Below are 17,492 nucleotides of genomic sequence, written 5' to 3' on the forward strand. Positions count from 1 at the left end.
GCTGTCGGCTCTGTGTGGGGCTGAGGGGGCTGTCGGCTCTGTGTGGGGCTGAGGGGGCTGTCGGCTCTGTGTGGGGCTGAGGGGGCTGTCGGCTCTGTGTGGGGCTGAGGGGGCTGCCGGCTCTGTGTGGTGCTGAGGGGGCTGTCGGCTCTGTGTAGGGCTGAGGGGGCTGTCGGCTCTGTGTAGGGCTGAGGGGGCTGTCGGCTCTGTGTGGGGCTGAGGGGGCTGCCGGCTCTGTGTGGTGCTGAGGGGGCTGTCGGCTCTGTGTTGTGCTGAGGGGGCTGCCGGCTCTGTGTGGGGCTGAGGGGGCTGTCGGATCTGTGTGGGGCTGAGGGGGCTGTCGGCTCTGTGTGGTGCTGAGGGGGCTGCCAGCTCTGTGTGGTGCTGAGGGGGCTGCCGACTCTGTGTGGGGCTGAGGGGGCTGTCGGCTCTGTGTGGGGCTGAGGGGGCTGCCGGCTCTGTGTGGGGCTGAGGGGGCTGCCGGCTCTGTGTGGTGCTGAGGGGGCTGCCGGCTCTGTGTGGTGCTGAGGGGGCTTCCGGCTCTGTGTGGGGCTGAGGGGGCTGTCGGATCTGTGTGGGGCTGAGGGGGCTGTCGGCTCTGTGTGGTGCTGAGGGGGCTGCCAGCTCTGTGTGGTGCTGAGGGGGCTGCCGGCTCTGTGTGAGGCTGAGGGGGCTGCCGGCTCTGTGTGGGGCTGAGGAGGCTGCCCGCGGTGTCCTGCAGGGGGGAGAGGATAGGGTGGTATTGCGCAGCACTAACTTATCGACTGAGGCTGCCCGCAGTGTCCTGCGGAGGAGAGGAGAGGATCGGGTGGTATTGTAGTGTCGCACTCGGCAGGTATTGCGTAGTCCTGCGCATACACCAGCGTGAGCTCCGTATTCAGCCCCGGGTAGCGCTGGGATAGTTAGAAAGCCTCGCTCATTGGTTACTGCAGGAACCTTCCTCCAATAGGAATTAGGCTGATTCCTATTGGAGGAAGGTTCCTGCAGTAACCAATGAGCGAGGCTTTCTAATTATCCCAGCGCTACCCGGGGCTGAATACGAGCACACGCGGGTGTATGCGCGAGACTACGCAATACCTGCCGAGTGCCGATACTTATAACTGTAACAATACCACCCGATCCTCTCCTCTCCGCAGGACACCGCCGCGCGGGCCACAGAAACTGGCCTCGCGGGCCACAAATGGCCCGCGGGCCGTAGGTTGGGCACAGCTGCTCATGACCAAAGACCTTCCTAAAACACTATCGGCCATCTACACTGAACTTCTCAGCTCTTACCACCCAAGGTTAAACAAATGTCTTCAGAAATGGACCAACGATATACCTACCTTGACTAAAGAAGACTGGGACTCAACCCTAGCAGAATTTCCCACTACTGTAATTGCAGCTAATGACCAGCTCATCCAGACTAAATTCTTGCATAGAGTCTATCTCACCCCCGAACGCCTGCATAGAATGGGCAATAACAACCCAAATATTTGCTGGAGATGTTAAGTGGAAATAGGCAGCTTTATACACATCTTCTGGTTATGCTCCAAAATTGTCCCCTTCTGGGAAAATGTCCTTACAATTTTTAACACACTACTGCAAACCTCCTTCCCATTGGATATTGGGATGTTCTTATTGGGGAAACTCGGAAAAAACACCCTTTCAACGCATAGACAAAGCCTGGTGAGAATACTCTGCTTCTATGCTAGGAAAGAAATCTTAAAATTCTGGAAAAAGAATTCTGTCCCCACCATAGGTACGTGGGCAAAAACTATTAACAGCGCTCTGCCTATGTATAGGACTACATATCTAAACAGAAAGAGTCCCAAGAAATTCAATAAAGTTTGGGGTATATGGGAAAGCAGGATACTTGATCCTACAAATGAGAACTTCATTCCAATCTTGGAGTGAGCCGGGCGGGCTCCGGATCTGGGGCGGACAGTACTTCTTTCTCCTCTTTCCTTTCACTTTTCACTCTTCCTTACCTTCCCTTGGGGCCCCTGTGCCCACCTTTTTACTCGTGTTTCTCTCCGCAGAGCAGCTATACCAACAGCACCCAATAAATTGATATATGAAGCGATATTAAAACAAAATGGCTCTGAACTACATTACTGTTAATTATTACAATATTTTCTGTACAATATCTTGACATAAGTCTGCCTAAATGTATTTTATGATGTATATTGTATCTCCTGCTCTGTATCTTTACTTTTTTTAACCTTGTAAAACTCAATAAAATCTTTACTGTTAAAAAAAAAAATGATACATGAGGTGGCTTACATCAATAAGGACATTCTCATAGGAAAAAAATATTTTTGCACAGGCAACATGTTTCACGGGTCTAAGCCCGCTTACTCAAGCCAATAAGAGTGGCAGAGTATGTAGATCCATTATGCGGGGAGCGCTTCCCAAATGTCCCGACACCCCATCGACTTCGTTTCCATGAAGTGGTACATTGCTTCCAGATAAGCCAGTCCTTCCCCAGAGCAAGTACTTCATTTAGAATTGAGAAACCAGGAGGTGAATTGGACGCGACATGTCTCACCTGGGGCCAAAAGTCCCTGGAAAAGGATAGAATAGCGGTACTAGGTAGTCCTGAGGGGAATGCTGGGTTATCAAACACGGGCGTTAAGGGACCCGGAAGATTGAAAAGCTTAACTTTGGAGACACAGATTCCAAATTCTCATAATGTGTTTAGCTAAGTAAGGGATATGGTAAGAAGCTGGGATTTTATCATGATTGATGCAACGTAAGTCTCTCTCACTGCTGGCCAGGTGAGCAGGGCAGGCTGTGTGTAGAGATGCATTAAAATTACGCTGTGCAGCTGGGGAAAGCGAGTGGGAGGGACGCCACATCAAGAACAGGAAACTGCAGACTGCTGTGCACTGCACGGATTGGTGATGCTGCCCAATTGGCTGATTTTCTTGTTGGGCTGCTCACAACAGCGCCCTCCCACTAAACCTCACTCTAGGCCAGTGCCTGTACTGTTAGTGCTCTGCAAATCATTTGAGGGCTATGACATTTGGAAGGGGAGTTTGTGGAAACTCATAAGTTGCAGGGTACAGGGCACTAAGGTCTCTATGTTGCACTAGTTTCAACAAATTTTTGAACAGGGATACAAAGCTGGTAAGCTGCTTGCCTGGTTAGTAAAGGAACAGAACGGTGTAACTGCTATCTCATGCATTCGGGACGCTACGTGTATTGTGCATACAGACCCAAAAAAGATTGAGATATTCCTAGAATTTCATACCAGTCTGTATACCTCTGTCTTCAGCCACAGAGGCTGACGTTCTGGGCTACGTAAACGACCAGCCATTTCCTCAATTGTCCACAGAACAAAGGCGACCCCTGAATGCTGTGATTAGGTGAGAGGAAGTGATAGATGCTTTTCCTGACCTGCAGGCTGGCAAGACCCTGGGCCCGGATGGCATACAAGTTGAATTTTATGTCCACAACAAATCCATCCTAGTCCCCCACTTAACACAGGTGTTGATGAAAGCCAATGATACTGGCAGGGTTCCTGCATCGTGGTCATAGCCACTAATAGTACTACTTGGGGAAAAATCCAGAATTATGCTCCTCCTGCAGACAAATATTGCTTATCAATACAGATGTCAACATTTTGGCCAAGGTCTTGACCATTCATTTTTTCAAGTGTATCACATCCACAATCCACCAGTGGTTTCATGCTGGGCAAGGGGACAGATGTCAACATCAGACATCTTTATACTCACTTAATGGCCTCCCATGGGGCCCAGACTCTAGAGCAATAGCGTCGGTTGATCCTGAAAAAGCATTCGATTCTGTGTAGTGTGGATACCGTGGGAGGTCGTAGGCTGTTTCAGGTTTTGCCCTCGTTTCATTAAAATGGTTCAGCTGTTTTATGGGCCACCCATTGCCCGGGTCCAATCCAACATGGAAATATCACTGCCATTCTCTCTGTCCCGTGGTGCTAGACAAGAATGCCCACTTTCCCCATTGCTATTTGTTGTGGCAATGGCGCCTGTGGCCAATCTGGGTCGTCCGCCAGTCTCAAAGTATTAAGGGTCTTTCAATGGAATGCATGGAAGACAAATTGGCATTGTATGCTGCTGATAATCAGGGAAGGATTGGGGAGGGGGGAGATTTTCCCCCAAGCTGTTTCTCATTTAATGATTGAAGGCTGGTACAGAGCCTGGTGTATACATGTTTTTGTATAAGCAATGTGAACCATTAGGCTGGCTAAGGGAAATAAAAGCTCAATTACAGAGCAATTAGAGGGCAGGCAAGCTGGTAAATACACGCAGCATGATGCAGAGCAGAGGCTTGCCTGCAGGGTCCGTGAGTAAAAAAAAAAAATCTGTCTGGTCTCTCACCATTGTTCAAATGACTGCATGTGCACAGCAACATAAGGTATTGTCTAGGTTGAAACGTTTTCATCAATTCTCTAGACTACTGAAGGGCTGCTTGCAGACCGTCCCTAAACTCCAGAAGGGCTGCTCGCAGGACTTGTGCAAGAGATTGGCAGAGACAGGAGTCCTATTACTGGCAAGTAGCCTCTGTGTGGTGTGGCTGCAATACAGATAAGCACTCTGCTCCATCTCAGACTCTCTCCCTCATTACCCTTTGATCCCCCCGCCCCCCCCCCCCCCCCCCTTCCCCTAGTGCTGGCTGGCTGTGTCTTCTTGTCATACAGGAAAGCTAAATAAGTGCAATCCAAGTGAGGCAGAGATCTTCTTTCCGCTGTTTAATCTGTGCGCCCCCCTCTGCCTCTCCCCTTTTTTTCTCCTCTATCACTTTCCACTTCGTCCCCCCATCTTACCATCAATTAATTCACCCCAATCTTACGAATAACCCTAATCTAAAGCTGGCCATACATACATTGATTTTTACTGACTGATTCTTATTAAATATATGATCCTGACAGAATCACATTGGCTTTTTCACCTGTTAGTACAGAGAATGTATGTAGCCTATAGTTTGTCATACTGTATTGAACTGGGATAGACAGTGATGCTATGCACGTAAGCAAGGCATGGATGGACGAAAGGGGGAGGAGGTTGTCAGCAATGATGAGAAAGGGGTTCCATAACTTTAGGAATTAGCATAGCAGAGATCATGGTGTCAGGAGGGAGGTTAGTAAAGATGTGTTGCATGACTGAGGGAGATGGTGGTCTGGTAAAGGGGAGGGGGAATCAGAGATGGAAGAGGGGCATATTTTAGGGATTAGAAGAGATGGTGGTGAAGGGGAAGGACATAAAGGGTGTGTGTGGGGGGGGTGGAGCCTTGGGGAGTTAAAGTGGCCATACATCTTTCAACTTGATGGCCGATCCACCAACTGTTTTGATGATTATCTAATTGGATGAAAACTTGTGCTGCCACAAGCATGGCCAATCGAAGATTTGACTGATTTTCAGGTTGAAATTGGTTGAATGTATCTATCTGAGATGCTGGGAAATCTCGGGCCGATGTGGCAGATCAAGTGTGATAAACAAGAACAATGAACGTGATGGAAACCCCGGCCGTGCTTGTGTTTTCCCTGCAGGCCAAAAGGTCCCAGTCCTCCCCTGATCATAATTCCAGTATTTGTAAAGTGCTCTACTCCTGTCTGACTCAAAGTGCTTGTGAGGAAGCCACTAGAAAGCCCTCAGTAGGCAGTAGCAGGGTCAGGGAATCTTGCCCAAGAATTACTTACTGAAGAGGTGCTGGCTTACTGAAAAAAGAGCTGAGATTTGAACCCAGGTCTCCTATGTCAGCCTTTAACCATTACACTATCCAGCCACTTGATGACACCCTCCTTTTTTCTGCATGTCTTCCTCCCTTCTAGCTGCCCTTTAGCTGATCGAGGAATTTGGTTTTGTATCGGGTCTCAAGATCGTCTGGGCCAAATCAGTCTTTTTTTCTGGACACTTTCCAGGAGTCTGGCAAGCCAATTTTTCCGCTGCTATGGATACAGCAATTCAAATATTTGGGCCTACATATTACCTCTGACTACAAAGACTCCCCTTTGTCTTAACTTTGAACCCGTGCTCAAGCAGTTTGAAACCAAATGCAAAGCGTGGAACTCTTTGCCTTTGTCTCTCATTGGAAGGACAAAACTTATAAAAATTATTTTCCTCACCAAGTTTGTTTTCCACAACTTCCCGTGCTGGATCCCCAAATGTCATTTTATAGACAAGATCATCATTAACCTTCTGCCGCCCACGTCACGCCAGTATGCTCGGAGGGCGGAGCTCCGCCCCGCCTTCAGTCTCCGAGCGGCTATTGCCGCTTGGGAGATTGTTAGACGGCGATCACGCCGTCTATTTACTAGGTGCAGTGCTGCGATGAGCAGCAGCGCTGCACTGGGGACAAGAGAGCGATCGGCTCTCATAGGCAGAAGCCTATGACAGCCGATCGCCATAATTGGCTGGCTGTGGGGAGGGAGGGAGGGAGGGAGGGTAGAAATTTAAAGTAACAGGGTTTTTTTTTTTTAAACAAAACAAAACAATAATATTTATTAAACAAAAAAATAAACATGGGGGGAGCGATCAGACCCCACCAACAGAGAGCTCTGTTGGTGGGGAGAAAAGGGGGGGGGATCACTTGTGTGCTAAGTTGTGCGGTCCTGCAGCTTGGCCTTAAAGCTGCAGTGGCCAATTTAGCTAAAAATTGCCTGGTCACTAGGGGGGTTTAGCCCTGCAGTCCTCAAGTGGTTAACTTTATCTTGGCAAGTACATTTTCTAGGATCTTCTTGGGAACGTTACAGTTCAGGGTTGTTTTAGGGGGCCTGGCTTTACAGAACTTCTTCCTTTACTATTTAGCCTCTGTGTACTACCATTTTTTGGTGGTTTGCTCAGTCCCCTCAAAATCCTGCAGAAAACTTGGAGGCCGTGGTGTTGGTGTTTAAAGGAAGCATCCAAGGAATAAAAAAAAAAAAATCCAAAAAGTGGATTTTTCCCCCCCCCTGGACACTTACTTTAAGACCAAATGTAAGGTGTGGAACTCTGGAAGGACGAACCTGATAAAAATTATTTTCCTGCCAAAGTTTTACAGTGGGCTGCGAAAGTTTGGGCAACCTTGTTAATCGTCATGATTTTCCTGTATAAATCGTTGGTTGTTACGACAAAAAAGTCAGTTAAATCATGTAGGAGACGCACAGTGATATTTGAGAAATGAAATCAATATTTAGTAGATCTTCCTTTTGCAGAAATGACAGCCTTTAAACGCTTCCTGTAGGTTCCAATGAGAGTCTGGATTCTGCTTGAAAGGATTTTGGACCATTCCTCTTCACAAAACATCTCTAGTTCATTCAGGGTTGATGGCTTCCGAGCATGTACAGCTCTTCTTAACTCACACCACAGATTTTCAATTATTTTCAGGTCTGGGGACTGAGATGGCCACTCCAGAATGTTGTACTTGTTCCTCTGCATGAATGCCTTAGTGGATGTTGAGCAGTGTTTAGGGTCTTTGTCTTGTTGAAAGATCCAGCCCTGGCGCAGCTTCAGCTTCTTTCACTGATTCCTGGACATTGGTCTCCAGAATCTGCTGATACTGAGTGGAATCCATGCGTTCATCAACTTTGACATATTTCCTAGTCCCTGCACTTTCTTGGTATACTGTGTTTTTTCCTCCATGCATAATGCCCCTTGTTATGCCCAAATAACTCCATTTTAGTTTCATCAGTCCACAGCACTTTTTTTTCCAAAATGAAGCTGGCTTGTCCAAATGTGCTTTAGCATACCTCAAGCAGCTCTGTGCTGTGGGCAGAGAAAAGGCTTCCTCTGCATCACTCTCACATACAGCATCTCCTTGTGTAAAGTGTGCCGAATGGTTGAACGATACACAGTTACTCCATCTGCAGCAAGATGATGTAGGTTTTTGATGCTGGTCTGTGGATCGACTCTGACTGCTCTCACCATTTGTCGCTTCTTTTTATTCGAGATTTTTTGTTGGTCTGACACTTCGAGCCTTAACTTGAACTGAGCCTGTGGTCTTCCATTTCCTCAATATGTTCCTAACTGTAGAAACTGACAGCTGAAATCTGAGACCGCTTTCTGTATCCTTGCCCTAAACCATGATGGCAGGGCCGGATTTGGACTTCCCAGTGCCCTAGGCCCGGTACCACCAAGCGCCCCCCCCCCCCCCACACACACACACACACACACACACACACACACACACACACACACACACACACACTCAGGGTGCATACACACATCAGACCATAGTCTTTGGAAAATGAAAGATCACAGACCAATTTTACCCCCTTCCATGTAGTATGAGAGCCATACCTACACAGTCTATTCTATTGAGCTGAACTCCCCATCAGACAGAAATCTTTGCAAGATGCTGCACACAAAGATGCTGTACACATTCAACAGCTCAGTATCTGCAAAAGATCCGTTCCTGCCAAAGATCCGTTCCTGCAAAAGATCCGTTCCTGCAAATGCATTCATAGTCTATGATATCTGCAGATCCTCATACATACCTTGTTTAACAAAGATTCATCTGCAGATCAGATCCACCAGGATGGATTTTCAGATCTGCAGATGATTGTCTGATCTGCAGATGAATGTCTGTTAAACAAGGTGTGTATGAGGATCTGTAGATACCATAGACTATGAATGCATTTTGCAGGAACGGATCTTTTGCAGGAACAGATCTTTTGCAGATATCGATCTTTTGAATGCGTACAGCATCTTTGTGTGCAGCATCTTGCAAAGATTTCTGTCTGATGGGGAGATCAGCTCCATAGAATAGACTGTGTAGGTATGGCTCTCATAATACATGGAAGGGGGTAAAATTGGTCTGTGATCTTCCATTTTCCAAATACTATGGTCTGATGTGTGTATGAGCCTTTAGGAAAATGAAAGATCACAGACCAATTTTACCCCCTTCCATGTAGTATGAGAGCCATACCTACACAGTCTATTCTGTGGAGCTGATCTCCCCATCAGACAGAAATCTTTGCAAGATGCTGCACACAAAGATGCTGTAGACATTCAAAAGATCAGTATCTGCAAAAGATCTGTTCCTGCAAAAGATCCGTTCCTGCAAAATGCATTCATAGTCTATGATATCTGCAGATCCTCATACACACCTTGTTTAACAGACATTCATCTGCAGATCAGATCCACCAGGATGGATTTTCAGATCTGCAGATGATTGTCTGATCTGCAGATGAATGTCAGTTAAACAAGGTGTGTATGATGATCTGCAGATCTCATAGACTATGACTGCAATTTGCAGGAACGGATCATTGGCAGGAACAGATTTTTGCAGATACTGATCTTTTGTGTCTGTACAGCATCTGTGTGTGCAGCATCTTGCAAAGATTTGTTTCTGATGGGGAGTTCAGCTCCATAGAATAGACTGTGTAGAGTATGGCTCTCATACTACATGAAGGGTGGTAAGATTGGTCTGTGATCTTTCATTTTCCAAAGACTATGGTCTGATGTGTGTATGAGCCTTAACGATCACTTGTTTGCAGGAGGAAATGCCTGTTTTAGTGACTCGTGTATACCTATGAATGTTTTCTCTCTGAAAAATGATGAATTATTGTTTTTCCTGTCAGAGCAGTGAGTCCCTAATGCCTGGTACGCACCAGATAGATGGGTTGAATCGATTTTCCGATCACTTATACAAAGTCGATTAGAAAAATGATCAGAAATCAGATTAGACCTGTCAGAAATAATCAATTGGAACCCATCTATCTGATGGCAAATTGCATGGTATGTACCAGGCATGAAGTAGCAGAGCGGCGTTCATCTCCCTCTTTGCTCTTCTGTAATCACAGATCTGTTGCATTTATTTTATAGTATTTATTGTACTGATTCTTTCACAGTTGTTTTTTTACTGTTTGCCAACACGGTACAAACATATATTTTTTTTTAATTTTTAGTGTATGTTATTACTTTTGGTATACAAAACAGAATGTAACAATACAAAAGTATACAACAGTACATTATAATTATAGAGAAGTTGTCTATCTCATACTAGACTACTGCTGCCTTTAAAATAAGCCAGCAAGGGGTTAAGATTTAGCGTAGAAGGGGCTGTCATAAATCTCTCTAAGGAAAAAAAAACACCTTATCTTTCTGTTTAAGATTTACAATCCAGGGGGAGAGAGGAGAAGGAATGGCTCAAGTCATTAACAGAGTCTGACCAGCAATACATTGTTTAGCCCAGCTTGAGTTGTAAAGTGGAATAAATTCTGTTAAAATGTTTACGTTTACTGGATCATAAATTGTGTCTACATTGTGATCCATGTTTCTCTCACCCCTGGCAATAAACTGAAGCTTGTATGTTCAGGAGATAGCACTGTCTCATCGCACACCACGAAGTAAGTAAAATACACAGAGCTCTGGAATTCTGACTGTGTGTGCAGCAAAGCCGGGGTGCTTCGGAGCAGGAGAAATGATATATTTTGACATGCAGCCTCTTATCTCTCTCCGGTCCTGCCGCCCTTTTATCCTTCTGATTTTTTTCCGCCCTAGGCCGTGGCCTTTGCAGAAATTCGGCCCTGATGGTGAACAATCTTTGTCTTCAGGTCATTTGAGAGTTGATTTGAGACCCCCATGTTGCTACTCTTCAGAGAAATTTAAGAGGGAAACTTACAATTGACCCCCTTAAATACTCATTCTCATAATTGGATTCACCTGTGTATGTCACTGAGCTTACCAAGCCAATTGGAGTTCCAATAATTCGTTCTAAAGGTTTTGAAATAAAAAAGACAAGTGCCCAAATTTATGCACATGCCTAATTTAATTTTTACCTCCCTGGCGTTCAATTTCCCCAGAATTTCTGTGCAAAAAGTGATACAATTAATTTTCATAACGTTTTTCCTGTAACTTGACAAAATGTATCAAGCAAGGGTCTAGTATACAGTGCAGGAGAGTATTGACGTGTAAGCACATCAATACTGTTCACAGCATGTTTTGTATTGACGTGTATATCCATCAGTACCGCTAGGGAGGTTAAACCATTATTGCCCACTTTCTGTAAATCCAATAAACTTTTTCACTTCTCAAATATCAGTGTGTCTATATGATATATTTAACTAAAAATTTTTATCGTAACAACCAACGATTTATACAGGAAAATCATGACGATTAACAAGGTTGCCCAAACTTTCTCACCCCACTGTGTGTTTTCCGCAACATCCCGTGCTGGATCCCCAAACGTTATTTTAAAACTACCAGTATAGACAAAATCATCATTAACCTTTTCTGGGCAAGTAAATTACTTAGGATCTCCTTGGAAAGGTTACAGTTCAGGGTTGATCGAGGGGGGCCTGGCTTTACCTAACTTCTTCCTTTACCATTAAGGCTCTGTGGTGGTTCGATCATTCCCCTGGGAAGCAGCCACTAACTTGGTTAAGCCCCAAAATCGGTGGTCTCCCTATACCCCACTGTGGAACTACATACACCTGGAGCACTTCTTGTCCATTCCCAACTCTTGCCTATGGGCAAAGCACAGTATTAAACTTCTTCAGCATATTGCACCACAGGGGAACCTACTACAGTTTTATTTCCTCAAAGCCTCCTCCTAAATGATAACAGAATGTTCTTCTGCTGAGGCGTGCTATGCAATCCCAGTTTTGGAAAGAAACCTTGCACCTTGGTTCGGGTGATTTGGATTCATTGTACATTACAGCTAATAACCTCCCTCCACCTATGATTGTCTATTGAAGGACAGATCTGGTAGGATAGAAAAGTGCATTGCTAGGTGGTGGAGATCCCAAACCTAGATATAGAGGACTTGGAAACCTTTATTGCGGATCTTCAACCAGACTTGGTGGCAAGCAAGAGATAGAATAGTGGCCATAAAAATCTACATTTCATATACTTCACTTAGCTATGATTATGGAGCCACACTTCGCTCCGATATGCGTGAGCTTTTACTTGCACTATATGATGTTGAAATTAAGAATAAAGGATTTTCTACATTTACCCAACCATCTGGTGCAGCAGGACATCTTTTCAATTATCTGGATGTGGAGTTTGATTTCCCTGTTCCCACCTGGCTACAAGACTGTAAGTGCAGCGGCCCTACTTGTTCCTTTATATACTTAACTGCTGGCCATTTACATAGAATAAATACAAGCATATCGGCTGACTGCTCTAGGTGCAGATTGACCCAGGGCACACTTCAGCAGATGTTTTGGACCTGTCCCCGCTGGTGTGCCTTTTGGCAGGAGATAGAAGAGGCCTTGTGGCGGGAGACAGTGAAGCTAGTTACCGACTTCCCAGGCTCCTTAACTTCTAAGCTCATTTTCTTTGTCTATTCGAGCTGGGCACTTGAGATAACATAAAAAGAAAAAACTCTGATCAGAATACTGTGCCACTACGCAAAGAAAAAAATTGCTTGTAAGTAGAACAGCCCTATGCCCCCTGTTAGCAAAATGGGGATATACCGTATTTTTTGGACTATAAGACGATCCTCACCATAAGACGCATCTAGGTTTAGAGGAGAAAATCCAGGGGGAAAAAAAATGTATACTAAACCAACCTGGTGCATCCATGGTGAATGCGCATCTTGTGGGTTATGCCCCCTTTGTACCTCATGCCCCCTTGTACCTCTCGTGTTTCCCTGTGTTCACCTTGTGTCCTCCTCTATGCCCCTTTGTGTCCCTGTGTCCTCCGTTTGTCCCCCTGTGTCCTCCTCTGCATGGGCACAGTACAGGGAGTCCCCGACATTGCAGCAGGTTGGCGGGTTGGATTGGCAGGCGTTTACAAGTCGGGAACTCCCTGCATTTGGACTATAAGACGCAGTGACTTTTTTTCTCCCAGTTTTGGGGGAGAAAAAGTGAGTCTTATAGTAAAAAAAAATACAGTAGTCTGTAAACAGTCTTACCCCTGTACCAAATGACATACCAAAACCGCAATTGTTAAAAAATTTTAATAAAACATGGGATGAATCGATTAAACTTCATGCCCTTGAATTGTCCCATTAGCTCCTCCCACCACCACCCATTGACTTGAGCTTATCATTGGTTCCTGAAGTAAACTTTGTCCTACCTGTGATAGGGGCACCTGGCCAGCCACCTCCTCCCCCTCAGTCTCCCCCCCTTTCTACCCGCCCCTTCTTTTCTTGTTTTTAACAGTCTCCCCTAATATCTTCTGTTAATGCTTTTATGATCATTACCACTAGCTAAGACTTCTCAATTAGGTTGTATATGGTTATTTTATGCACTAAAATGTAAAGTAACCTAATATGATTATTATGTGGGTCTCAATAATCGTTCACACATATCGGTATCCCTATTTCATTTCCTGCACTATATACTTTGTACAATGCGAAGTTCCTCTTCTATTTTATATTGGATTGTTCAATACATTTTTATTCTTGAGAAAAGCAGATATCCAGTATATAACAAAAATTTACAGGATCCTCCTTCACCTGTAAAGTTATAATTACCTGCCCGGTCTTCTTGTTGGGAGTCTGTCCCGGGCTCCGTGTCAGCCCACTTCCAGTGCATAGCTTTGCCCCCACTGAAAACACCATTGGGTTTTCTCTATCTCGAGTAGTGAGAACACTGTGGTGTTTTTCAGTCGGGGGTGGGGCTATGTGCAGGAAGTTGGGTACACAAAGCCCTAGGAGAGAGGAGGCTGGATGTTTGCTTTAAGGCTACCTCATATTTGTGGTTCAGGTGTGCCATCACATGGGAACGGATTAACTGCTAACCACTGCTAGGCAAAGGGTGGGATGTTAAGGTTTGGCATCGGCAATTAACAAGAAGCATATTTTGACCTACATCAGTAGTGCACGATGTAATTTACTGTGCACACTGCTGTACGATTCAGCTGTTGCTTCTGCCTCCCCACCGGCTTTCCTGCAGCTTACAAGATTTGGACCTAATGCGTCATTTCCTTGGATGGGTGATGGCGCATCGTAACCAACCTCTCCTTCAGGCCAACATTCTTTACATTCTTTAGGTCTTCAAACACTGCACTCTTTTTAGGTGGTAAGAAAGCAGGCGAGCATGCACCCCTGTGTGTGTGTGTGTGTGTGTGTGTGTGTGTCTGTCTGTCTGTCTGTCTGTCTGTCTGTCTGTCTGTCTGTCTGTCTGTCTGGGATGGGGATGCAGAGTGTCACACACATACACACACAATCTGGGTTTTTAGGAAGAGTGAGTGAGCTTGTATTTGTTTGGGACAGGCATAGGTGGAGTGGAGCATTCTATTGACCCTTCGGCCAGCCTGGGAAGGAGTGGGCATGGTGAGCAAGGTAACACAAGGAGCCGCTGCTTCTGTTGGTACTGATCATCACCAGCAAAGCAATGCTGTGGCGTCCCTGAGAAATAATGGAACTCCAGACATTGGCCTTAAATGACTTTGGCCAAAAACAGTCCTGTCTGTTACAATTGTTGGTAATTGTTCTGAATGATGGGTTTATGGATTAGCGCATTGCAAAGCATTGCCTGTTGTATATTCAATGCAATTCAGTCAATGTACATTCTAATGTCATCTGCTTACCCAGGAGGCTTTCAATGAAAGTTCCTTGCAAGCATGCAGATCAGACATTTGACTCTATTTACCGTATGCTTGTTTCAGGGATGTGATATAGACAATACCGACACATGATGGGATCAGCATGACTGCCATGAAACTGGTATTTTTCAAGGAATTTAATGTGAGCCTGCATATCCCTTTCACTTCAGGTGTCTTTTAAAGTGGAACTTTAATGAAAACGGAGCAGTGCTTTTTAGCACTGCTAGATTTGGGCGCAGCCGGCGCCTCCATAGACTACAATAGGAATCACTCCTATTGCAGCGCTCAGTGAGTAACGTCGGGGCCGTCAGCAGACGGAGCCGAGGTTGCTTAAAAACATAATAATTCGGCCTCCAGCAATTGCTGGAAGCCGAATTATTTCATTCCCCCACTATCCATGGCGGCCTGGAGGGGGAATAGTAATTAAATCGGCCTGGACTTGTGCAGAAGCAGGATCAGCCATATACCGCTGTATCCTGCGCCCAAGTCTACCGGCACCGATTTCAAATGTACTCAATGAAAATGTTAACTTTATAAATTATTTATTCAGTGTTCTTCCAATCTTTCCTCACCTTGATTTACTCTCTTAAATGTATCACAGGTGGCATCCTCACAATGTATTGCTTCAGGCGGCCAAAAGTCTAGAACCAGCCCTGTATAGCTTAGGCCTGACATCACTGGGAGGGGGACTTACACACCTGTATACAGCAACATATAAGTATATGAAGTGTTTCTGATGCGTTCTGAATAATGTAGTACATTGTACTAGATGTCATAACATTACGGTGCCTTTTAGGCTTTACATTATTATTATTACATTTTTATTTTAGGTTTTTATCTCATATCGCCATCTGAAATGGAGCGGTTCTCTCTCTCTACCTGCTGGCTTATTGCACCTCGCTGCAGGGTTGACCCTCCAGAACCATCATGTAATGGAAGAGTCCAAAGAGCATGCAGTACAGATATGCCGGCTGAAAGGGCCAGGTATGTAATTTGTTCTAATCAGGAGAAGTGGATGTTGCCATTGCATTCTAGGTAGAAAAAAAAAAACTTAATAAATTGTTTGTCCATGCAGGTTATCCAGAAAAGGAGATGAAGATGAAAATGGTAAGAGAGAGAGATCTCACACTTCCACTCTTATCACTTGTTTTTATTTCATACAGCCATATATTTAGTAAAGATAAGTTGTACAGACATGGTTAAAAGTTTTGAGAATGTCACAAATACTGGTTTTCACAAAGTTTGCTGCTTGTTTTTTTTTTTTGTTTTTTTTTTATGATGGTAATTTGCATATACTCCAGAATGTTGTGAATAGTGATCAGATTAATTGCAAAGTGCTTTGGCATCCACTGCGTTTCAGCCCTGCCATAAAAGGACCTGCTGAATTCATTTCAGGAATTGTCTCATAAACACAGGTAAGAGTGTTGGCGTACACAAGTCTAGTGATCGTTCTGTCATGCTGAATATAATTATTATTGATTTATAAAGTGCAAGCAAATTTCGATGCGCTGCTCAAAGTAAGAAACAAACACTGGGTACAAAACAATACTGACAATGGTATACACCAATATACAAAATGCTGAATTGGAAATTGGTGACAAGAATAACATGATTAATAAAATTGTACAGTTGTACAGAGGCACCAGAAGTATAAAAAGTAAAATGTTTTTTAAAAAGAACACTGGGGGTTAGTGGTGGACATACCTACCCAAAGTAGATGCAAAACGCTGTTGATAATTTCAACAAATAAATGATTTATTTACATACTCCGGGTAGGTGCAACGCGTTTAGTGGGCATATCCCACTTCATCAGGCAATAGATTGGAGTACAAACAACTCATGCATTCTAGATTTAAGCTTAGCGCCTCTGTCTCAGCTTTGATCTAGAACGCATGAGTTGTTTGTACTCCAAGCTATTAACTGATGAAGTGGGATATGCCCATGATACGTGTTGCACCTACTCGGAGTATGTAAACAAATCATTTATTTGTTAAAATTATCAACAGCATTTTGCATCTACTATGTCCACCACTAACCCCCAGTATTTAAAAAAAAAAAAAATTTACCTCTTTTTATACTTCTGGCGCCTCTGTACAACTGTACAATCATTGTGTCCACCCCTGGTGGAGGGGACTTGTTTCCTTTTTCCAATCTACAGAGAGCGTCTTCTTCATCCTGAGTGGGGACAGGTCTAATACTCCTCACCTGCCTATACAAGTGGTTACCTGGACGGTAACCCAGAATTGTGAGTATAACATTATACTTGCCTTTCATCTCCACATTTTCAGTACATAATACACTATATTGTCATACATTTTATTAATCATAGATAAAGAGAGAACAAATTCTAAGACACAAAGGCTGAGAGCCCTGCCCTTGCGAGCTTACAATCTAAAGGAATGGGGCAGAACAAGAGGTGGGGTATTATACAACAATTATACCTAGAGATAGTGTGTTTTTAGGTTATCTAGTAAGACATGCAACTTGGCCAGTGAGATATGACGGAGCGTTTTAAAGATTTCAAAGGTTGGAGTCATAAAGGAGTGTTATGCTTAGGCCAAATAGTCTCCACTGACAGCCAGTCTCTTTTAGTGCTCTACGGTCTCAGTTTGACATCTCAGTCAAACACTATTTTACTTATCAACTACACCACACTTAAAGAACAATTTTTCCAAGGTCTCCCTCCAATTGACACTTCTCATTTGTTGGAAAGTATAAAAGATGGACCTGCCAAACACCACATTGGCAATCTATACTCTTTATTTTTAGTGCATCAAGCCCTCCCAGTGGTCGAGAAATTACAGGCCTAATGGGAAAACCTAGAAGTCCAAGTACATGACAAAGAATGGGAAGACTGCCTGTGGATATCCCGCTCAGTCTCTCCCTGCCTTAGAGACAAGTTAATTATACACCCTTTATCAAAGTTACCTTACTTCAGCTCAGCTTTCTAACTCCTCCTCCGCTATGCCCAATAGTTGCCCTAAATGCCAGTTCCCCAATCCTACATCTTTACATCTACTCTGGCAGTGCCCCCAGTGGCAGCATTTTGAAAGC

The 17,492-nt window shown here is 44.5% G+C and overlaps 1 protein-coding gene across 1 annotated transcript in view; it reads left to right on the plus strand.

Moving 5' to 3' along the window:
* LLGL2 (LLGL scribble cell polarity complex component 2) overlaps nt 1–17,492 on the plus strand; it is a 269,216-nt gene that overhangs the window by 187,441 nt on the left and 64,283 nt on the right. The window contains 2 exon segments of the mRNA XM_068264456.1: nt 15,269–15,422; nt 15,514–15,545. Of these exon segments, the coding sequence (XP_068120557.1) occupies nt 15,269–15,422; nt 15,514–15,545 (186 nt within the window).

This window comes from Hyperolius riggenbachi, chromosome 12, assembly GCF_040937935.1.
Source record: "Hyperolius riggenbachi isolate aHypRig1 chromosome 12, aHypRig1.pri, whole genome shotgun sequence".
Classification (NCBI taxonomy): Eukaryota; Metazoa; Chordata; class Amphibia; order Anura; family Hyperoliidae; genus Hyperolius; species Hyperolius riggenbachi.